We start from the raw sequence: 24,778 nt of genomic DNA on the forward strand, positions 1-24,778 counted from the left end.
TTAACAAGTCAGGGAACGACGGATGTTGGCGGGGATGTGGAGAAAGGGGAACCCTCCTACACTGTTGGTGGGAATGCAAGCTGGTGCAACCCCTCTGGAAAACAGTATGGAGGTTCCTCAAACAGTTGAAATTAGAGCTACCGTTCGATCCAGCAATTGCACTACTGGGTATTTACCCCAAAGATACAAATGTAGGGACCCGAAGGGGTACGTGTACCCCAATGTTTATAGCAGCAATGTCCACCATAACCAAACTGTGGAAAGAGCCAAGATGCCCATCGACAGATGAATGGATAAAGAAGAGGTGGTATATATACACAATGGAATATTATGCAGCCATCAAAAGGAATGAGATCTTGCCATTTGCAACGACGTGGATGGAACTGGAGGGTGTTATGCTGAGTGAAATAAGTCAATCAGAGAAAGACATGTATCATAGGACCTCACTGATACGAGGAATTCTTAATCTCAGGAAACAAACGGAGGGTTGCTGGAGTGGTGGGGGGTGGGAAGGATGGGGTGGCTGGGTGATAGACATTGGGGAGGGTATGTGCTACGGTGAGCACTGTGAATTGTGTAAGACTGTTGAATCACAGATCTGTACTTCTGAAACAAATAACGCAACATATTTTAAGAAAAAAGAAAAAGAAGAAGATAACAGGAGAGGAAGAAAAGGGGAGTATGTCAGAGGGGGAGACGAACCATGACAGATGATGGACTCTGAAAAACAAACTGAGGGTTCTGGAGGGGAGGGGGGTGGGGGGATGGGTTAGCCTGGTGATGGGTATTGAGGAGGGCACGTTCTGCGTGGAGCACTGGGTGTTATGAACAAACAATGAATCATGGAACACTGCACCAAAAACTAATGATGTAATATATGGTGATTAACATAACAATAAAAAATTTTAAAAAAATAAAATAAATAAATAAATAAATAAATAAAATCTTTAAAAAAAAAAAAGAAAGAAATGAAGACTAGACCAGAGGGAACACAAGATCAGATAGACACAATATGTATCTTAAAAGAAATAGAAGGTGAAAACAGCAGCCAGAGGGGCGGGATGGGGGGGCATTAAAATAAAAAGAAATAAAGAATAGGTAAAAAAGCAAGACTGACAAATACCGAAGACAGGCAAAGAATATCAGACAGAGAGTAGAGCTCCTGAAGAAGAAAACCCACACAAGGGAACAGAACACATACTGCGAAGTAGAATTCAAGAACACTTTCTTCAGTCACTGTGTTGCACACCTGACACTGATAGAACTCCGTATGTCAACTACACTGGAATTAAAATTAATTAATTAACTAAAACATTAAAACACTTAACAGAAAGAAAGAAACAAAGGAAACTTCCCCAAAATGAAAAAAAAATTTTGAAACCTTACATTGAAAGAGCAGATGTCATACCTGAGAATACCGACCCAGAATGACCAGCACCAAGACATTCCAGCACCATTACCCTGGACTTTTGAAGAATAAAGAAAAACTCCTTTAACCATCTGGAAATAAGAGCATGTGACTTCATAAGGGAAAGAAATTCAGACTATTATCAGACTTTCCAATAGCAACACTTTATGCCAAAAGGAAAAGCAGTGACATATTTAAGACACACAAGGAAAGGAAGTAGGAGGCCAAGATTTTGTACCTGGTAAAACCGACCTTCGAGAGGAGAAGGCTGTTGGCTCGTGACTTGGGAGCTTCCACGTGAGAGCTGAAGGGGCCCCCAGACGGGGCGGGCAAGGAGAGCCGGGAGAAAGAGGCAGGCTGCTCCAGAGGGGCAGGTGCAGGGTTAATAAGCAAGGAAACTTGCTTCCCAGGCTGGCCTTGGGCAGCTGCAAGACGAATAGACCTCCACCTCCACCCACCAAGCTTCTGTGGAGGCTTCATGGGGTTCAGCCACACATACATCGTCCCGATTGCAACAGACTGCTGTCTCAGGGCGGCATCCTGCAGGCAGCTAGCCTCCAGTGGGGGGAAGGCAAGCCGGAGGCACACTCCAAGGACAGGCGAGGGGGTGAGGAGCCTCCAGGTGCCCCAGCCAGCTCACAGGTCAACCCGGTGGGTCACGTCCTCTCAGTGACCTCTTCCAACAAAGACACAGACCAACCGTATCAACATGTAATAAACTCACCACCCCACCCCCAGTTCTGTCTATGGAAAATGTTTAAACACAGTAACCAACCTCAGTAGCAATGAACATCACTGGCAACCAGAGTATATGGTCCTGAAATGCAATTTCTCATTCAAAGAAAGCAGTGATTCTCAGAGAAAGGGCTCCTGCCAGGTCTGGAGCAGGAAATATGCAAGACGAACCTGGGACATACCAAATAGCAAGGAAACAATTTAAAAAACCACTAGAGCAAAAACAACAACAACAAACCACTAGAGCTTGTCTAAAGGACTCAGGAACAAACTTGAAGAAGTTTCCACTGGCCCAAGACAATAAATGCAATGGATTTAAACCCATCAAACATTCAAATCCGTAGGTTTGTAATAATAATATATATATATATATATATATATTTAAAAGATTAGAAACCATCAGAGGATGATAGAAAACTAACTCATTTTGAAAACTGGTCAATAAAGGGAAATAACCCAGCATTTAACCTGACATTCCTCTATGACTGGTTACCAACCCTTGATAACCAAATAATAAATGAGGGTATCTCTCTATAAAAGTTTTCTAACTAATAAATGAAAAAGAAATGATGGAATTAGAATATCACCATTTTGCAACTTTTGATGAACTTAAGCATAAAAAGAAAACCCAGCAGACATTATGCACCTCCTGTAGTCATGCCTAAGACAAGCTACGGTTTTGCCAAAGAGATTGACCCTGAGTTCTAATCAGCTCTCTGATCTACCCACCAGTTTACCAAGGAACATACTTAACTGTACCACGAGCATGCTATCAGCAAAGCCCAGACTGTGCGAAACTCTGCAAGTCAAACAGCTTGAATTCTTCAACAGATAAATCGTAAAGGAAAAAAAGAGGATGAAGGAGGAACTTACAGATTGAAAGAACTTACAAGAAATATCACATTTCTGGAGGGCGCCTGGGTGGCTCAGTCGGTCAAGCGACTGCCTTCGGCTCAGGTTTATGATTCCAGCGTCCGGGGATTGAGTCCCACATCGGGCTCCTGGCTCAGTGGGGAGCCTGTTTCTCCCTCTCCTTATGCCGACTCTCTCCCTCTCTCGTGCTCTCTCTCTCTCTCAAATAAAAATAAAATCTTAAAAAAAAAAAAGAAACATCACATTTTTTTTTTTAACCGGGCAAGACTAACCAACATTGTCCATTGTCCAGGAGCACACATTTGCATAAAAATGGAAAAAGGCAAAGAAATCGCTACTATACAAATCTGGAGAGTGGTTAATTATAGGGAGAGAGGGTGTTGGACTGGGACAGTGCACGTGGAGGGGTCCCTGAAGCAGGCACAGAATTCTATTTCTTGACCTGGGCAGTGTTGGCCTTATAATAGTTCATTAAGCCATGCATTTGTTATGTGTGGCTTTTTATATCTGTGTTTTCTTTTTCAATAAAAAGCTACGATATGCTTTAGTAAAGATAGTCAGTTGGGGATTTTCACACAGGGTCGATGAGGGTATTAACTGATAAAGGTTTTTGTAAGACACTCTAACCATATCTATCTATATTTCAAGTTAATACTGGTCCCATGTGCTTCACAGGGTCAGAAGAAAATAAAATAATGAACGTGGCTCCGGATGGATAAATGTGAAGGTCTCTAGAAATACCAGATAAAGATGAACTCAGGCTAACCGAGCCCCTACTGAACGTCAGGGACAGTGCTGTGGGAGGCACTCTAGGCATCCTGTCCACTGAAACCTTTATACATCTCTGTGAGATAATTATCATCATTTCCAATGTGCCAACAAAGGCTCAGAGGGGTTCAGTGACTTACCCAGAGTCACCTAGCCACCAAGTGAAAGAACTTTTCACTTCAGAAGTTAGGACTCTCCAGAGGTAAGAGAACAAGGAAACACTAGCATCTACCCTGTCAACGTATCGAACAATAAAGACGGATGAAACCCAATGATTTACTGAACAAAATGGAATGTTCTTGGTGACATATAAAAGCAAGAAGCCCAGAGGCCTTGCATGAGAAATTATCCTTTGTAGAAAGTGCAACAGTGTAAAATTCATTAGTATCTTTTCAGCAATATCATATATATATATTTTACAACGTCTAAGAATTAAATGATTTGGCAATTTTCGAATGCATGAACATATCGATAGGTCTTTGAAGGGACTCGAAGTAATTCCACTCAACAGACAACTAAGTGAACGCCCTGCTGAAGATTCAGCGCACCCTCTCTACGGGGAACCTACCAGCCTCACAGCCACCGAGTACCCTTCCTGATCCCTCCTGAAAGAGACCTGCATTCCGTCCTGGCGGTCTCTGAGCCATGGGGAGAAGTTTGGCCCTTGGGTTTCTGGAGACAAGCACCAGGCAGAATTCTGGCAGGAGGAGGAGAAGCCGAAAAGAGAGAGAATTCACAGACATGAAATTGGGTCAGGGGGCGCCTGGGTGGCTCAGTGGTTAAGCGTCTGCCTTCGGCTCAGGTCATGATCCCGGGGTCCTGGGATCGAGTCCCACATCGGGCTCTCTGCTCGGGGGTGGGGGGGAGCCTGCTTCTCCGTCTCCCACTCCTCCTGCTTGCAAATAGCATGAGTGGCCGCTGTATCTTCTCTGCAACCCACCCCCTCCGCCAGAGGCAGACCGCGGATGCTCTATCAAACAAAAACTCTCTCAAAGGAGAAAGTTTCCAGGGCTGCACGAGACAGCCCACTTTTTGCAGAGGAGACAAGAGGAGCCTTCTCAGAGTGCAGACTCAAGGCCTTCGTCACCCTTCAGGTGATAAGAGACAGCAAGCCCCACCAAGGGTCCCCACAGTGACTGCAGAGCATGGGATACTGCAGTAGAGAGCGCATGACATGCAGGTGGAGTATTAAGACCTGGTCCTCAGTCTGCTCTGACATTAACAAGCTGTGTGACCTTAGACATCCACTGTTGGGACCCAACAAGCTCCAAGGTCCCTACTGAACATATGACTCTGATGGTCCCATCTTCTCTGCCCCACCTGGGCCCTGTGGCCCTGGGACAGAGGAAGGGACTCAGCTCTTACGATATGCCTATAATGTGCAATGTACTGTCAGTCTTTTAAAAAATAACAATGGCAGTAATATAACTTTGCAAGAGCTTACTCTCTGTTGGACTCAATGCTAAAGTGCCTTATGAATGTTGTAAGGCAAGTTATCCAAAACTTGGAAATGAAACAAAATGATTACTCCATGACCTTTCCAAGTCATGTTAGGGCACTGCCGAAAAAGAGTCACTGCATCTTCCTTTCTCAGCAAACAGAGGGGCGGAGGCTGGGGCAGAGTGATCAAACAGGAGGGAGAGGTCCAAGGGAGACCCAGGAGCTCCAGGGAGGACCCAGGGTGCCACATAAAGAGAAGCAGTCAGGGAATTCAGGGAATGCACAGGGAGTCTTCCCAAGAGGTTGGGGGATTCCATAGAGCATGGAGGGCATGCCTCGGGGAGAAGTGGCTGGAGGGCTGGGGGTGATATACGCCTCCTGCCCTGGCCGACTCCTACTCACTCTTTCAAACTCAACTGCAACATGGCCTCCTGGGGGACCCGTCGGGCCAGGTCAAATTTCCCCACTCCATGTTCCCCAAGCACTCTGTCCATCCCCTTTGACCACACACCTGTCTAAGATACGACTCTCCCTCCAGGAGGGCGGGACTGTGTCCATCCAGGACTGCTGGGAATCCAGCATGAACGACATAATGCCTCACATACACAGTGCCTCACACACAGAGTGCCTCACATACACAGTTGCTCAACCTGGGGATTGAGATGGGGGGCATGGGGGAGAGAAGGTGATGGATGATCTGAAAATCCAGATGAGAAGGCAACAGGAGGAAGGAATTACGTTTGAAGAAGCAAGGGTTTGAGGGGAGAACAGTGGCATATAAAATAACAGTATACCGTCTTATTGGAAGTCCTGGAAATGTTATTCCATTTTACTATGGCAGGCCCTTGTATGCTTTCTGACGGGGAGGCGGGACCTACAATGAGGGGATCTTATCACCGCTTAGCTGTCAATGAGAAATGCCTTTGCTGGCTGCTGGCTGATTCAAAGTTTCACGGTTTATTCTCAACTCATCATCTATTTTAAAAACTACTGACTTGAGCTTCGCCTCCGGCTACCTATAGTTCATCTCTCCTTATGCCTCAGGATTCCCTCTTAAGCTCTACTTTACAATTTAACCTCTAAAATAGTCCCAATTCCAAATATTCTGACCTGCTGTCTGTATAAACCATCAAAATACCTGAGAAGTTTCATCATTTCTAATTCTCCAGATTGGCTTCTCACATTCGAAAGCAGCACAAAAACCCTTAGTCGATCCATGTATCTCGGCTGGGGATTCAGGAACCGTGCTTCTGGCCATTATTACCCCACATTTACCCTTTGTTCTCTCCATACTCGAGTCAGATATTTTTAAGCTCATACAATTATGTATCTAATATATGGAGCAAGCACTGAACCAAATGTTGGAGGGACAAAGATGAATAAAGTAATAACAGGAGAGAAATGTGTTCACAAATACTTAGGAAGGAGGGAGTGGAGACTGCCTTCTCTGAGGAAGTAGTATTAACTTAGAGACAGTGTGAATGATAAAGCTCTTGTCGTCCCTTTATTTCAATGGGCGAAATCAAAATTACAGCACAAGCAAACTAAAATGATAGCTATCGTTTTTCACTCATTAGGTTATAATAATATCTAGTGGTAACATTTTTATCACTGCTTCACTATCAGAGAGACAGAGGGGAGGGAACTCTCTCATTTACTGTCGGTGGGAATGTCATTGTCAGAGACACTTGGGAGAAGAATTTCTATCAAAATATTTAAAGATTTTTATTTATTCATTTGCGGGAGAGACAGAGAGAGAAGAAGCAGGGGGAAAGGCAGAGGGAGAGGGAGAAGCAGACTCCCCGCTTAACAAGGAGCCCGATGCGGGACTCGATCCCAGGACCCTGGGATCATGACCTGAGCCGAAGGCAGACGCTTAACCATCTGAGCCACCCAGGCACCCTCTATCAAAATATTTAATCAAAATTTTTCAGTGTGTTTATGCGGCAGGTCTACTTCAGGTATCTCTCGTGGAGAAAGACACATGTGTACAAAGAGACCAGTATAAGACAACTACTTGCAATACTAAAAGATAGGACACTACCCAACTGCCACTCGGTCAGAGATAATCCGCAAAAGTTACAAGGAATGAGCTGAATCCATTATCTACCACATCTGCCTGCCAGATAAGTGAAATTAAATGAAAATAGCTGTTGGAGAGTATTAAAATCTGGGACCATTAATGTTGAAAAATAAAACAAAAAATAAAAAGCAGGCATGCATGTACCTGTTGGTTGTCTCCCAAAAGTCATTCCCTACTCCCCGCCCCCTTGCTCCTGCAAACAGATACCTAGCATTTTTTTGTTTTTGTTTTTGTTTTCCAAGCAACAGGCAGATAGCTATGTGCTCAGGGACAGCAGGCCCCACTGCCAGCCCCTGGGATGAAGCATGATCAGTTTTATGGAAAATTCATCCTTTTTGATGGTAATTGGTCTAGAGCCTGTGACCCTATTCTGCCAAGGAAACGTGAAGGAAAGTCTGCAGGGAGACTTCTAGGAGAGATTTTCTCCTTTGATCAAAAGGAAGAGGGGCGCCTGAGTGGCTCAGTCAGTTAAGCATCTGACTTCGGCTCAGGTCATGGCCTCGGGGTCCCGGGATGGAGCCTTGTGTCGGGCACTGCACTCAGCGGGGAGTCTGCTTGTCCCTCTGCCCCTCCCCCTGCTCATGCTCACTCTCTCGCGCTCTCTCTCTCAAATAAATAAATAAAAGAAGAGGCTGTTTTCTCCCCATGCCCTTCATTCCAGCTTGGGATGCTCTCATGTTGTGTGAGGATGTGGGACTTGAGGTACAGTAGCCATTTTGCAGCCATGAAAAACCAGCAAAGAGAACCTAAAACACATTGAGCAGAGATGGGGCATCGGTGAGCCACCGAATGGATCCCGGAGCCAGTTAGCCACCTCTAGACTTCTTAAACAATAAATGTCCTTATGATTCAAGCCACTATTAGCCAGGTTTTGTTTCTTGCATCTGAACACATAATTGATTTGATGACAAAAGCAAAAAACCTACTAGGAAGATACATATCAGACTATTTATTAATAGAGTTCCCCTTGGATAGGGAGGAAAAAGAAGACTTTCACTTTTTCTTGAAATATGTTTTTTTCCAAAAAATATATTTGCATATTGTTTAGGCTAAAAATTGAAAAAACAATTACGGTTCAACTTTAGTAACCACATATGGCCTACACATTTGGGTTCTAATTTCTCTTGTCTTACCTTCATGGTTCCAGACCCTGACTGATTTATCTTGTTTCTCTTTACTGTGTGTTTTGGAAAGCCACTTCAAATCTTCCATGAAAAGACCACATAGGGGCACCTGGGTGGCTCAGTGGTTAAATGTCTACCTTTTGCTCGGGTCATGATCCCGGGGTCCTGGGATCAAGCCCCGTGTCGGGCTCCCTGCTCAGTGGGGAGCGTGCTTCTCCCTCTCTCTCTCTCTACTGCTCCCCCTGCCTGTGCCCTCTCTGTCAAATAAATAAATAAAATCCTTAAAAAAAAAAAAAAACCTTATAATGAGATCTTGCCATTTGCAACGACGTGGATGGAACTGGAGCATGTTATGCTGAGCGAAATAAGTCAATCAGAGAAAGACATGTATCATATGACCTCACTGATACGAGGAATTCTTAATCTCAGGAAACAAACTGAGGGTTGCTGGAGTGGTGAGAGGCGGGAGGGATGGGGTGGCTGGGCGATAGATATTGGGGAGGGTATGTGCTATGGTGAGCGCTGTGAATTGCGTAAGACTGCTGAATCACAGATCTGTACTTCTGAAGCAAATAATGCAATATATGTTAAAAAAAAAAAAAAAGAAGAAGAAGATAGCAGGAGGGGAAGAATGAAGGGGGGAAATTGGAGGGGGAGACGAACCATGAGAGACGATGGACTCTGAGAAACAAACTGAGGGTTCTAGAGGGGAGGGGGGTGGGGGGATGGGTTAGCCTGGTGATGGGTATTAAAGAGGGCACGTTCTGCATGGAGCACTGGGTGTTATACGCAAACAGAATCATGGAACACTACATCAAAAACTAATGATGTAATGTATGGGGATTAACATAACAATAAAAAATTTTAAAAAATTTTTAAAAAGATCTGCTGATACTTACAAAATAAAAGACCTTATAAACAAAGAAACAAATGCAATAAATAAAGGGTGTAGGTACTATAATAGAAGTCCATCTCCATCTTGCCAGATGCAGAGTGTTTGAAAGGCAGAAAAAGAAAAGGAAAGGAGGAAGCCGTCAGCAAGAACAAAGGTATGGGGGAGAAAAATCGCTGGGCTTATTCAGGGAAATTTCAAGTAGCTCAAGATTTCTGAGCCCAAGGTAAGTGAGAAAGCTGGAGATATGGGAACAGGCCAAGATAATGGGCCTCTCTAGCGAGCGAAGGAGTTGAGTATCGTCTGTGCGTGACTTTGGTCATGATATGGGCGGCGCCTAATGTTCACCAGGTGCTGTTCTGAGCCTGATAACTAGTCCTAGAAGGCAGGTCTATTATTATGCCTTTTCCATAGATGGGGAAACGAAAGGGTTTGGGAGAAATGAGCTGTTGAAGGATTTTAAGCAAGAGTAGCATGTTGAGATTTGTATTTTTAAAACACATCTCTATACATACTCAAATATTTACAGATGAAGTGATACATCTTGGCTTGGCTTCAAAAGAACCAGAGAGTGTGTGGGTGGGGACATAAAGATTTCTAGGAGCTGATTATTGCCGAGGCTGGGTGATCCCTCCCAAGAGGTTTATTATATTAGTATCTCTCCTTTTGTATATGTTTGAAGTTTTCCATAATAAATGTTTAAAAAAAAAAAATCACTGGTGGGATGGCTGCTGGGTGGCTCAGTCGGTTGAGTAGTTGCCTTTGGCTCACGTCATGATCCGGGGGTCCTGGGATCGAGTCCCACATTGGGTTCCTTGCTCAGCAGAGCCTGCTTCTCCCTCTGCCGGCAGCTCCCCCTGCTTGTGCTCTCTCTCGCTCTCTCTTTCTCTGACAAATAAATAAAATCTTAAAAAAAAAAAAAATCACTGGCTGCCATGTGGACATCCAACTGAAAAGCGTGAAGCAGGAACTAATGACACCCAGCTAGGGGATTAACAGACAGGAGCTGATCAGAGCTGGGGAAGCAGCAGGATAGGAAAGAAAGAGGGCTTTCTGAGAAAAATAAAATTGCTTGGTAACCAGTGTTTGTGGTGGGAAATAGAGGTAGGGAAAAACCTCAGGTTTAAAGTCAGCCTCAGGTACCTAGCTTAAGTGACTGGATTAATGGAGGCGCTGTTCATTAACAAGGAATACAAAGACAGGTTTGGCAAAGTGAAAGGAAGGGTGTGGAAATGTGCTCAATTTGGGATGTGTCAAGTCTGCTGCGGTAATAGGTTGGACCTCCAAACTCATGGCCCTTTCGTAGAAGACCCTCGAGTATATACCTCCCAAATCAACATATTTGTTTGTAGATTATCCCCATAATCTGCAGTATAAATACATTTTGCACAGCATGGGAGTTCTATTTCCTTCCCACAATCTAATGCACTGTATACTGTTAGAGTATGCACACCCTATAAGGGTCAGTGATCAATGTAAGGATGACGGCTTTAGGAACTGAGGTGCTCAACTTCTCTGAACCTCAGCTTATTTCCCTGTAAAAAGGAAGTATTAGGGCGCCTGGGTGGCTCAGTACGTTAAGCGTTGGACTCTTGGTTTCAGCTCAGGTCATGCATGATCTCAGGGTCTCAGGTCATGCTCTCAGGGTCGTGAGATCAAGCCCCGTGTCGGGCTCCGTGCTCAGCGGGGAGTGTGCTTGAGATTCTCTCTCTCTCTCTCTTCTTCTGTCCCGCCCCCTGCTCAAGCTCTCTCTAAAATAAATAAATAAAATCTTTAAAAAAAAAAAAGTATCAGGGCGCCTGGGTGGCTCAGTCGGTTAAGCGTCTGCCTTCGGCTCAGGTCATGATCCCAGGGTCCTGGGATCGAGTCCCGCATCGGGCTCCCTGCTCAGCAGAGAGCCTGCTTCTCCCTCTCCCTCTGCCTGCCACTCTGCCTATTTGTGCTCTCTCTGTCAAATAAATAAATTTTTTTTAAAAAGTATCACTTTCCTTATATGGGAACAATGACAGCCTCATGAGATTACAGGTATATACTGACGTCAGCAAAAGTACAGCGCCAGAGGTTCAGAAAGGCTGTTCCCACCCCACATTCTACCTTCTCCCCACACCTCTTGCCCCAGCCCCCATTTCCTCATGAGAATAACAGAACAGACAATGCTTGTGTCTCACGTGATTTGTCTTTGTGATGAATTTGGAGATGCATGTAAGTGGGATGCCAAGCAGCCTGAGCTAGGTGACTGCAAGTGTGGCAAGCACTTCCCTTCATGAGCATTTGCTTGCTTCCATCCCACCCCCGAGCTGAAGTGCAGAAATGCTGGCCACAAGCCCTACAGCAGGTCACACACTCTGTGCAGACTTGAAAAGGGCTCCATAGCCTAACTGGAGACACACATGTGCACACTTAACATCTGGTAAGTCTCCTCACCTGGGATTCGTTCAAACAGCAGCAAGAATTTCAGTAGACTAATAATTCTTTAGTTCATTGACTATTAGTGGGGCTAGGGGCGAGATGAGTAGGATACACCAAAGATTTCAACTTAGCATCACTCGAGATACACCTGAGTATATCCTGTGAGGCTCTGGAAGGCAACCTATCACCTTGCAGCTCAGAATGCCTCCCCCCACTCCCCCGCCCACCCCCAAACAGATAGAAGCTACACTCACACTATTGTAGCAAGTGCCAACAGAGAACTGTGTAAATGAGATCATGATGGTGGATCTCATCTCCTTGAGGACTTAGCTTGGCACTAGCTACAAGCAGCAATGAGAGCCTGACTCAAATTCCCAACGCCCATCGAGGGTAAATAAACATTAAAAAGACAAGACACAGGTTTGGTAACACACCTGTCTGTAGCACAAAGAGCACATTTATCTATCTTAGAGATTAGAACTGGGGATTCTTTGCTCTGCCCCTGGTAGAGTGTAAAAATGATCTAGAGGTGTTAAAAAGTAGTTAAGATTTCAACTCCTCCTTCTATCATTTTCTCTAGAATGATAAATTCCTGTAAACCTTTACACTCTGAGGAACTGAATATCATATGCAAAATAAGCACATATAAGGCTTGGTATCCACATCTGAAATAAACAATGATGTAGCTGAAGTTAAAGACAAGGTGATGGTAAACAGCAATAACAGAGCCTCGCCTTTGAGGACTCCCGGTCCAATGCTGCCCCCTAGCACTTTGCGAGAGGAATAACACTAACAAGTCAACTGGTTTCAGGACTGAAATTTTCAGCATTGGTATTTACTATGGAAGTTGTTGCCGAGAAAAGAGGGGACAGGGGAGGGCCTCTACAATTACGCAACGATAGCCCACCTTAAAAGAAAGTGTCCTTTCAGAAAGATCCCGGCATTCGGTAACACACCATCTAGTGGGCTGCTCTAGGTCATCGCCAGCAGACCTGGAAGGGCCTTGAAGGTGCAGACGATGCCCTTCACTGAGCTGTTCGAATATAGTTAAGTGAGATCCATTACTTCTTTGGGCAGAGTCAGAGCCATTCTTCGTCACTGGAAAAACTCCCTCCTCTAACCTGATTTTCCCAGGTGTTCACAAGGAGGTGGGGTGGAAGTTCATAGACCTACTTGATACTTCTCATAACTAATGCTCCTTAAATACATGGTCTAATGTCAGTTTAAAGCAAGGTTACACTAAAACCGAATTATGCAACCAACTGTCACCCCTGGAACCTAAATTAAATGGAACATTTAAATTGATATAATAAATATTTCCAGGAAATAGAGTGGCTCATTAGGACAGAGGTACCAGGAGTTCATGGGACCCCTCCCCAACAAACACCAATGACAACCATTTGAAGTAATACGCCCAGAAAAGTCTTCTCATTTCCATTATCACCATTCCAAGAAAACTTGGAAGTTCAAAATTAATTCCATGAAATCTCACTGCTCTCATATCAAGCCAACTGACCTTGTAATAGCTCGAGAGAGGCTCTGTTAACTGATACCCTGAAACATGGAGAGCTCTATGCCGGGAAAGGGGGAAAGAGTAATTAAGGTAAACTGTGAAATAGGAGAATATCTATTATTTCTGGCTACAGACAGGTGTTTCCAGTCTCTCATGTTTAGTCTGAGAATAAACGCATCCAAGACAGTGTGTTTGTGTGTAGGTGGGAAGGAAAGAACATACATTTATTTTCAAACAAAAGTTGCTATTTGTTTATTAAGACATTTCTGTTAAATAAGCACAGCTGGCTCAATAAATCATTATACATATATTATCACACATTCAGAAAGTTTCTGAGAAGATATATCAAGATGAGCTTCTCTTGCGGCTCAAGTGGATCTGAGAAAAGAACAGAAGAAATTATACACTTTGATTTACAGCTGCTGGTCATCAACAAACGTACGTGCCGGCTATATAACTTGGGGAGGCAGGATAGCTAGACTGCTTTCCCCTCTTGCTAATGTTCTGCTCAACAATTAAACCTATATGCACTCCCAGAGTCTCCTCAATATGAAAATTTTTGAATCTCATACATACATATGAATCTCAGAAGAGAGATGAAAAGAGTTCTCAGGTTGCCAACTGCAAAGCTCAACCTCAGAACTACCATATTTCCAAGTCAAAGATCAAGCCATGGGAAGGGAAGCATGTTCTACTGTTTTAAATACTGGGCAGCAAAACTAATGACCAGCCATTAACTAGTTTTGTGACAAGCTACCATTAACTAGCCACGGGGCAAGCTACTTTTAATCTCTCAAGAAACATATACAAAATAAGGGGCATGGAAACTATATCTGAAGATACTCATCTCTCGCTATTATGTTTATCCTTTGTGGATTAAATGTTCAGGAATAACAATTCTGATGACCATTAGTGAATACCATATTAGAGATCTGACCTCAGAAAAACAGAGCCAGATTGTTGTGATTTGGAATAAAAATTCCCAGGGAAGGTTCAAGTCCACCCGGCTCTTCCTGATCTACTTCCATCCCACTCCCCTACCTGAAGAGACAGCAACCCGGTGGCAAAGAAACAAAGATCTCAGCTAATGTGGTCCCTCTGCCAAGTGACAGCAATGGGTTTAACCTTAAAACCTGAAGAATCAATAAAAAAGGATTTTCTTACTTCAAATATTCTCTTTAGAAGTCTGAGTAATGATGCAACCTGAAAAAGTGAAAGACAAATCATCTCAACTTCGTGATTACCCACAGTACTGTCAATGAGAATGGCACTCAGGAAGATTTTCCGGGGCGGGAATGTAATCATAATCATTCTCACCAGGCAGCTAGGTTAAGACACCTCAATCTGACATTCTGAAGGATCCTAAAGCTAATTCCCCAGATTTTAGTAAAAGCATTAAGCTTGCTCCAAAGCATTAAATGGGGGTCTATGAAATACCTGATCAGCCCTATCCAGCGGACATGTCAGTCCAACCCACTTGCTAGAAATAGTCTCCCTAGACAGCAATGCTCTGGAGGAAACTCTAATGGTCTCTGGTGCTTAAACTTAGAGAAAATAAGATTCAATTATAATAAAACCAAAGCTTTGGGAGAGAATTTCTAAGTGCAGTAGGAATCTGCATTCTTTTGTAAAACCCGACCTGAATCACTCCAAAAGTGACTGGGAACGAGAATGATGGAATATATCGATTTTCCAGGTGTATCCCACTTTCCTTTCAAAGTAGAAATTGGGACCATATTACTGTTTGCTTTACCCTCTTTTCACAATTATCTCCTCAAAACCAGTTTACAATCCTCCTTCTCCTCACACCAGATTTCAGTATTTTGAAAGCAGGCTTTCCCTGAAGCATACAAGCCATAAATACGGGGTCCCACGCAGCATTCACCACCAACACAGGGGAGCAAGGACGGGGACTGTGACTGAAGTCACAGGCTCCCAGCTCGTCAGTTCCCCCAGAAGAGCCACCTCGTCACCTGTATCTTCTAGCAACCGTGCAACTAGGCTTGGTTTATTCCCACTCTATAGCCAAGTATGTTGAGTACAGAAAAGAACCTGGACAGAGCGTAACTTTTAGACATCCCCGTGGCTGACATCCCTACAGCTGCAGGGAGAGCAGCACCTCTTTCAAAAAAAACCACTTAAATCTAGTGGAGTAAACACTGAATTTTCAAATCAACAAAGGTTAATCTAAACATAAGGCACCAAGAAAGTGGCAATATTATTAAAGTGGCTACCCTTCCTCAAACTGACATTCTCAAAATACAGCTTACCGACCCCAAATAATTTTTTTTTAAAAAATTAATAAATCTCCAGGTGAACTTTTCTGCTAGTCACATTTTATGGTAGAAAAATGCATTTTGGGGGCGTCTGGGTGGCTCAGTCGGTTAAGCGTCTGCCTTTGGCTCAGGTCATGATCTCAGGGTCCTGGGATTGAGCCCCACGTCGGGCTCCCTGCTCAGCAGGAAGCCTGCTTCTCCCTCCCCAACTCCCCCTGCTTGTGCTGTCAAACAAATAAATAAAATCTTAAAAAAAAAATGCATTTTGTTAATGAAGATGACAGTCAAGCTAAACACTCTACAATTAATAATTTATCACTATACTGATCAATAAGCTATAGAATTAATAAACTACATGTAAGTGCAGAATGGGGAATCTAACAACAGTATCTCTTCATATTTTCAAGAGAAGGTTACAGGTATTTCTGATGTTTAAACATAAATAATACCCACCTATATAGCAGAGCCTTGCCCTTTTCGTTCCCCAAGGCAAAATATCCACTTCTGGGAGAAAAATCCATGGTATGAACAAGAGAAATAGTCTTCTTTTTAATGACTGGGAAGTTCGAAAATACTGTACAGGACGGAAGGTGAACCTGTAGTAAATAATACAAAGCTTTAAATCACAACAACTGCAAACTCATCTTTAATTTTAGGCTTCGTTCTACCTTTCTGCTGGAACAAAAAGTTCATTTTGATGGTAGTACATATGATGTACAATTCTCTCACTGGAGCAAAGTGTTCTGAAATTAAAATTTGCTTTTCAATGTGCTATTAACTGAGAGGGAAAGGAGGGAGGAGAAGAAAGCATCTCCTTGATGCTTCTAATGCAGCATCCACCATGGTGCTCTGGGAGATTCCGGTGTTGCTGAGCAGATAAATAAACGAACACACTGAAGTAAAAAGTCAACAGCAGTACCCAGCAATGCTCTAACTTAATGACCACAGTAAACAATACTGTGGTCACAGGGCACAGATACTTTAATTATGAAGAGTCTGATTTTACATAACTGAAGCCCAGCTAAGGCCTACCAACTATTCCAATAGCATATGATTTCCTTTCTACACTTTTACTTTTCAACGTATGTAATAACGTATTCTTTGCCTTTTCCAATCTCCTCTGAACGAGGACAAACTCATGAAAACCTGGTTCATCGAGTGAGACTGTGTTCTGATTTAAACAGAGCCAAAAAGCTGACTCCCAGGCCAGGCCCAAACATGAGGAGACGCAGTCTCTTTCCCCAAGAGAGTCTACTTCTGGGGAAAATGAGCCTGAGCCCGAGCCCAAGCCCAAGACTGACACAAGCCCTCATCCCATTTGTGGATAAATAAAACCCCAGCACAAAAGCAGTGACCTGAAGTAGACCAGAATTTTAACATCTCTCACTTTCAAATATTCTCTACCTCTTCTAAAAAATACAGCACCTTCATGTTCCAATACGTGAAGAAAGCTATCACTAAGCTTGGTGGTCTGTCACCCTCCACACTTTTAGATGAGGCTTCAAACCACCCAATCAAGGTGATTTTCATAGACAAGCCCTGGGCAAAACCCAGTGATATACACATCTGTCTATTAAACAGGTTTCGATTAGTCACTTATTAGGCCCTATTCCTTCTGCTATATACCTACTGACCATTTTGTCAAGAAAGTGAAATTTACAGTGAATTTCCAAGCCATCTCAAGTATTCTCAACTTTCCCAGAAAGCAGGTTCTTGCTGCACAGCATGGTATCAACACAGAGCCATTAGTACTAATGAGAACTGGTCTAGACCCATTAACGCCAAGAAGTTGGCAGTACCCGGACGTGATCTTAACTTTTAAACTCTCTATATAGGTTCCTTGAAAAATATATTTTAAAAAAAGAAGAAGAAATACTTAATAAAGCAGACTAGTTATTTTAGAGGAGAGAAGCCACAATATGAATATGCCAAATTTATTTACACTTAGTTTGGGAATGTGGAAATTATATGAACTTTTTTTTTATGAACTTTTGATAAGTGGTTGGCTTCTTAACTGTGTTTTGCTTAGGCTATCCTAAGTTTGCATCCTCCAAGCATGCGCCAACTTTGAACAGGTGATCCAAGGCATCATGGGAGCAGACTATCAGGAAACAACCATTTCCTACAAGTGCCAACAAGAGAACTGTCTTATGCTTAACCTTTGTTTCCACCCTATATGTCACCTGGTACTTTTAAACTATGCCCCCGATGTTTGCTCATTAACTTTGCTGGCATGACTTTGAAGTCTGGGAAGCTTCTTTTCTGACTCTTCCAAAATAAAACATACCAGAACCGACCTTTCCACTTGAATGACTTCTTAAAAGATAATTACATTAAACTACTCTCTTTATTTTCTAACCTAAACTGGAAAAAACAGTCTCCTAACACGGCAGGGATGTCCACTATCACCCCTGCTATTCAACATAGTACTAGAAATCCTAGCCTCAGGAATCAGACAACAAAAAGAAATCAAAGGCATCCAAATCGGCAAAGAAGTCAAACTCTCACTGTTTGCCGATGATATGATACTTTATGTGGAAAACCCAGAAGACTCCACCCCAAAACTGCTAGAACTCATACAGGAATTCAGGAAAGTGGCAGGATATAAAATCAGTACACAGAAAATCAGTGGCATTCCTATAGACCAACAACAAAACAGAAGAAACAGAAATTAAGGAGTTGATCCTATTGACAATTGCACCCAAAACCATAAGATACCTAGGAATAAATCTAACCAAAGAAGCAAAGGATCTGTACTCAGAAAACTATAAAATACTCATGAAAGAAATTGAGGAAGACACAAAGAAATGGAAAAATGTTCCATGCTCATGGATTGGAAGAACAAATATTGTGAAGATGTCAATGCTACCTAGAGCAATCTACACATTTAATGCAATCCCTTTCAAAATATCATCCACTTTTTTCAAAGAAATGGGGCAAATAATCCTAAAATTTGTATGGAACCAGAAAAGAACCCGAATAGCCAGAGGAATGTTGAAAAAGAAAAGCAAAGCTGGCGGCATCACAACTCCGGACTTCCAGCTCTGTTACAAAGCTGTCATCATCAAGACAGTATGGTACTGGCACAAAAACAGACACACAGATCAATGGAACAGAATAGAGAGCCCAGAAATGGACCCTCAACTCTATGGTCAACTAATCTTCAACAAAGCAGGAAAGAATGTCCAATGGAAAAAAGACAGTCTTTTCAACAAATGGTGTTGGGAAAATTGGACAGCCACATGCAGAAGAATGAAACTGGACCACTTCCTTATACCACACACAAAAATAAACTCAAACTGGATGAAGAACCTAAATGTGAGACAGGAATCTATCAAAATCCTTGAGGAGAACACAGGCAGCAACCTCTTTGACCTCAGCCGCAGCAACTTCTTCCTAGAAACATCACCAAAGGCAAGGGAAGCAAGGGCAAAAATGAACTATTGGGACTTCATCAAGATAAAAAGCTTTTGCACAGCAAAGGAACAAAAGACAACCGACAGAATGGGAGAAGATATTTGCAAATGACATATCAGATAAAGGGCTAGTATCCAAAATCTATAAAGAACTTATCAAACTCTACACCCAAAGAACAAATAATCCAATCAAGAAATGGGCAGAAGACAGGAACAGACATTTTTCCAAAGAAGACATCCAAATGGGCAACAGACACATGAAAAAGTGCTCAACATCGCTCGGCATCAGGGAAATCCAAATCAAAACCACGAGATACCACCTCACACCAGTCAGAATGGCTAAAATTAACAAGTCAGGAAACGACAGATGTTGGCGGGGATGTGGAGAAAGGGGAACCCTCCTACACTGTTGGTGGGAATGCAAGCTGGTGCAGCCACTCTGGAAAACAGTATGGAGGTTCCTCAAAAAGTTGAAAATAGAGCTACCCTACAACCCAGCAATTGCACTACTGGGTATTTACCCCAAAGATGCAAATATAGTGATCCAAAGGGGCACCTGCACCCCAATGTTTATAGCAGCAATGTCCACGATAGCCAAACTAGGAAAGAGCCAAGATGTCCATCGACAGATGAATGGATAAAGAAGACGTGGTATGTATACATACATACACACACACACACACACACACACACACAAAACACACAACATAGTGGAATATTACGCAGCCATCAAAAAAGGAAATCTTGCCAATTGCAATGATGTGGATGGAATTAGAGGGTATTATGCAAAGCAGGAGAAGTCAATCAGAGAAAGACAATTATCATATGATAATTGATACATGGAATTTAAGAAATAAGGCAGAGGATCATAGGGGAAGAGAGGAAAAAATGAAACAAGAGGAAACCACAGAGGGAGATAAACCATAAGAGACTCTTAATCTTAGGAAACAAACTGAGGGTTGCTGGAGGGGAGGGGGTGAAGGGATGGGGTGGCTGTGTGATAGACACTGGAGAGGGTATGTGCTATGGTGAGCGCTGTGACTTGTGTAAGACTGATGAATCACAGACCTATACCCCTGAAACAAATAACACATTATGTCATTAAAAAAAATAAATTAAAAATTTTTTTAAAGTCTCCTAATTTGGATCCATGTAACTTCATACTTAGGTCAATTACTTATTACAACTAGGGAGCTCACAATGGGGCAAAAATTGGGGCACAAGACACATATCAATTTTTTAAAGCCCATTTTTCCCAGAAAGTCGCTGTGTTATTTTTGTAGCTAAATAAACAGAAGAGAGTATCAGAAATACTGTGGTAAATGCAGGTAAATACACACACTTAATAAAGGGTATGATAAAAGTGGTGTCTCCTCAGGTAACAACCTACACAACTGTACACAGCGGCCATGGCTTCACAAAACAGGCCAGTGTGCTCCTTCTGATGGAGGAGAACACCAACACATCAACAACTTATTTTATATTTTTTCTCCTCTAGACTTGACTATCAAGAGCACAAACGTGTTTGCAATGGTCTCCTAAGAAACCCTGCTGTATCTATTTGTGAAGTCGCCCAGTGGACTCCCCCTGAATCAGCACTTCTTCCCTCAGACCAACTCCCACCCACCTGCTGAGAAGTCAGTTGTGCTTCACCTCTCTTTATGGCCCTTGTATTAGAAGCTACAATTGAACTGTTAATTAAGAAAAAGCCCATGGGCACCTGAGTGGCTCAGTCCGTTAAACCTCGACTCTTGACTGATTTTGGCTCAGGTTATGATCTCGGTGTCATGGGATCTAGTCCCGCAGCAAGCTCCATGCTCAGCAGGGAGTCTGCTTGAGATTCTCTTTCCCTCTCCCTCTGCCCCTCCACCCACCCCCTGCACTCATGCCCACTCTAAAATAAATAAATCTTGAAAGTAAAACCCAACTTCTTTACCTCCAACACTATATCTGTCATTACATTTAAGGGCCCAGGTATCAAATTTCAACAAGTAAAAAGCTCACTCATCCTTAATTTAATGGATAAGAAGTTCCACAACTTTCTACTACATCAAAGATTGTAGATGCAATAACAATTTAACTTCTGTGTCTCTTACTGGTGCAATGTCTTAGATTTATATTCACTGCTTTGTGCTGGGGTAGCAGAACTGTTTGGTCATTATGAGAGACTACACTTAATGACACGAATGCTGTTTCGCTGAGGCACTCTGAGGCCGCCATGCCTGGCTTCTTTCCATTAGATATTATTGCTGACTACCATTTAAAAAATGGGATTTGGCTGTTACTAATGAATTCCTTGCGTGATTTTGCCACAGTAAAAAACCATAAATGCTGCCATGATCACTGAAGCAAACTAGGCTGAACTACTAGGCGTCTTCCAGAATATATTATGTCAACAGGAGATGGATCCCATGGTTTTCTAAAACAATTTACTACCATTAAAATGATAAAAGGTTAATGTGTGCCAGTCTGCCACTCCCATTAGAGGAACAGGGATTTTAAAACTGACTTGAACTAGAACCTTCTCATTCATCAAACGATTCATACAACACAAAGGCAGTAACACAATGCTGTATTTTTCACTCTTTTCCAACAGATTTCTTTCTTCCCTCCAAGAAAAGTTTATGGAGAATGCCAATACAGACCCCTGCTAAGAACGAAGCTGCTCAGTGTGATACAGGTAGGGTTTAGCCTCCTCCTTGCCCTCCTTGCCATTTGGAGTTTTGTACACCTTCTAGGGAACAGAGGAGTTCACAGTTGGAAAACCACTAAAGTCTAGGAAGAATGGAGACTCTGAAAGCAGTTCTGCCCTTAACTAGCTGTTACTCTTGGGTGAGTTAATCTTCTGAGGACTGTTATTTGGCTCACAATTTTTTTGAAGAACTCTCTATACATCTTTGTAAACTATACACTATTACACGAAGCCATAATAAAGTATGCAAGACCCTTTGGTAAGTGAACAAGTAGAGTCTCTGCAGAGAGCTTACAATTTGGCAGTATACACGGAACACCACCACCACGCAGTACCGCCATTCAGAGTTCTGGGCCATGTGCGTACCTGGTGCCCCAAGCAAAGAACTGTTAAATAACGAAGAAACCGGTTCTGCCTACAGCGTAGGAAACCTCACAGAGATGCAGTGACAGCCGGGCTCTGCGGTTGGGAAGAAAGGAGTTAACACAGACCCGAGGCTGCTGTCCTCAGAAAGGCCTACTTGCAAGGGTGGCCCTTAGATCATGTGTGGGAACTTAACTGGGAAACAGTTCTCTACACTGATGCGACACTTCCGAAAGGATGTACAATGTGGTTTCTGCTGAACACCTGCCTTTACTTCTGGGAGCCTAGAATTTTGGTGCACGCTAGGCAGAGGATAGCTACATGATCAGACACCAATAAAAACCCTGAGCACAGATAGAACACACTCAACCCGTGTGGTCACAACTTGTTGGAGGAATTAAACATGCCCTGAGTGACTCCACTAGAAGAGGACTCTTGGAAGCCGGCGCCTGGTCTCCTCCAGACTTTGCCCCATGCACCCGTCCCTTGGCGGATTTTGCTGTGTATCCTTTCCCTGTAGTAACGCTCAGTCATGAATGAGACCATACAGTAAATCCTGTGAGTCCTAGTAAATCACCAAACCTGGGGGAGGTCCTGGGGACTCCTGGCACAGAGGCACACTCTCAAGTACTCGCTAGCCATTTAAAGTGTAATCTGCTTACACAATTTATTTTCAAGCTCAATTTATTTTCAAAATCTAAGAATTGCCTCCCCCCCTCCGTTATGACAGCAGAGCTTAAAAAAGGCAGAGATAAGGAAAGAAAACTGTAGAAAAATGAGTGTTTGCTGTAAACATTCCTTAAGGCAAATTTGGGGGCTACTGTGCATCATCACTTCTACAACCACCCCCAAAAGCCACAATACTAGTAATTTCTACATCAAAAGAAGCTACTCTTTTTAAAATAATCCAACACTCTTCTTTCCTACTATCCTTCCATGTTTTCAACTTAAGCTCGAAGATATTTGGGGGCGGGGAAGAACTACCACATATCCCTCAGTACATTTTAGATTTTTTTTTTTTAATTAGGCTCCATGCCCAGTGTGGAGCCTAAGGATTAGCAATGATTTTTTTTTTTTTTAAGGTAAAGATATATTACCAATCTGACTGCTTCTTTCATTTCTTCTGAAGCAACTGCCAAGATTTCTGTAGTAGGATTGAAGGTCAGAGAAGTAACACCTGTAACCAAGTTCATTATAGCTTTTATAGGCTTTGGGTTTGTTTCCTGGAGACAAGAATCTTGATTGTATATGTTTACCACTCCACAATTAGAACTGCAAAGAGAAAAGAGGATACAACAAATTAAAAGAACAAAAGGGCTTTCACAACCTAAATGAACACAGATTGAACCCCACACACTGGTATCTGTAGCAATCATAGTGTATTGTTACAAAGGGACCAGGGCTGTAGAGTTCATCCCAAGGCAAAAGCTAAACACATTCTACCAGTTCTCCTGCAGTCTTGCTAAACTCAACTCCGGCAGCTTTTCAACTGTGAGCTAGAAATTCAAGAAAGCATAGACTCTCCATTATTCATTCCTTCAATAAATATTTACTGAACATCAACTTTATGCCAGGCACTAGAGTTAAGTGATACAAAGGTGAACAAGATCGAGACCAAGCCTGCCACTCCCATGGTGTTTATGGCAGACCTAACATTCGAAAATGAGAATGAGAGCTGTTCTTCCCTTATTTAGAGTTCCTCTTTTCTCTTTTTATTCTATCATATTTGTGAGAACTGCCAAAACAGTGTCAAACAGCAGCTGTAATAGGTATCTTAGTTCTGCTCTCCTGGGAATATCTAGTCAAGAATTATGGAAGTGATCATGCACTCTGTTTACTGAAATGTTTACAGCAACAAATTACATCCAATACTCATAAAAAGTAAATCTTGATGATCTGCCCATTAACAGAATCATTCACAGACAAGAACTTTCAGTAAATGTTCAGACTACCTCCTGTTATGGGCATCATTTATAAGGAACAGGGACCAGGTACTTGTAACTCAGAAAATTAATTCAAACTTCATTAGCAACACAACCTGAAAGATGCAAGAGAAAAAGCCTCAAAGTCACAAGGGTGACACACGTACATTCCACTAAATGTGCTCTCATTCCTCCCACTCAAACATCCTCATTTATTGTTTCAGTATCTACTGCTTACAATGAATCAGACATAATGCATTAACAAGACCAATTCAGTTCACACACAGGGTTCTATACCTGAAATGACAGCCAACCACACAAACAGTATGTGAGTGCCTTTGAGTCTTCCAACTACTTACATACACATTTTCTCATATGACTCTCAGAACCCTTTAAGTAGAACCAACCATAACCACTCAGGAGACACAACAAATATCCTTGGTTTATTTAATTTTGTTACGGACAGAATATCTGTGCCCCACTGAAATTCCTATGATGAAATCTTAACGCCCCCTTATTAGGAGGTGGGGCCTATGGGAGGGGATTAGGTCACAACGATGGAGCCCTTATAAAAGTGACCCCAGGGGCGCCTGGGTGGCTCAGTCGTTAAGCGTCTGCCTTCGGCTCGGGTCATGATCATGATCCCTGGGTCCTGGGATCAAGCCCCACATTGGGCTCCCTGCTCAGTGAGAAGTCTGCTTCTCCCTCTGCCACTCTCCCTGCTTCTGTTCCCTCTCTGTCTCTCTGTCAAATAAATAAATAAAACCTTAAAAAAAAAAGTGACCCCCGAGGCTCTCTCCCTCTTTCCATGTGAGGACACAGGAAGTTGACGGTCTGTAACCAGGGAGAGGGTCTCCACAGAAC

The 24,778-nt window shown here is 42.8% G+C and overlaps 1 protein-coding gene across 1 annotated transcript in view; it reads right to left on the reverse strand.

Annotated features, from left to right (window-relative positions):
* Positions 1 to 13,449: 13,449 nt before the first annotated feature.
* The window catches only part of UTP18 (UTP18 small subunit processome component), a 41,330-nt gene continuing 30,001 nt past the window's right edge, over positions 13,450 to 24,778 (reverse strand). The window contains exons 11-14 of the mRNA XM_027624897.2: positions 23,090 to 23,264; positions 15,975 to 16,117; positions 14,410 to 14,448; positions 13,450 to 13,623 (exon numbers count right to left, since the gene is read on the reverse strand). Coding sequence (XP_027480698.1) covers positions 14,424 to 14,448; positions 15,975 to 16,117; positions 23,090 to 23,264 — 343 coding nt within the window. The 3' untranslated portion in view covers positions 13,450 to 13,623; positions 14,410 to 14,423. The remainder of the gene's footprint in view (positions 13,624 to 14,409; positions 14,449 to 15,974; positions 16,118 to 23,089; positions 23,265 to 24,778) is intronic.

Source organism: Zalophus californianus, chromosome 16, assembly GCF_009762305.2.
Source record: "Zalophus californianus isolate mZalCal1 chromosome 16, mZalCal1.pri.v2, whole genome shotgun sequence".
Lineage (NCBI taxonomy): Eukaryota > Metazoa > Chordata > Mammalia > Carnivora > Otariidae > Zalophus > Zalophus californianus.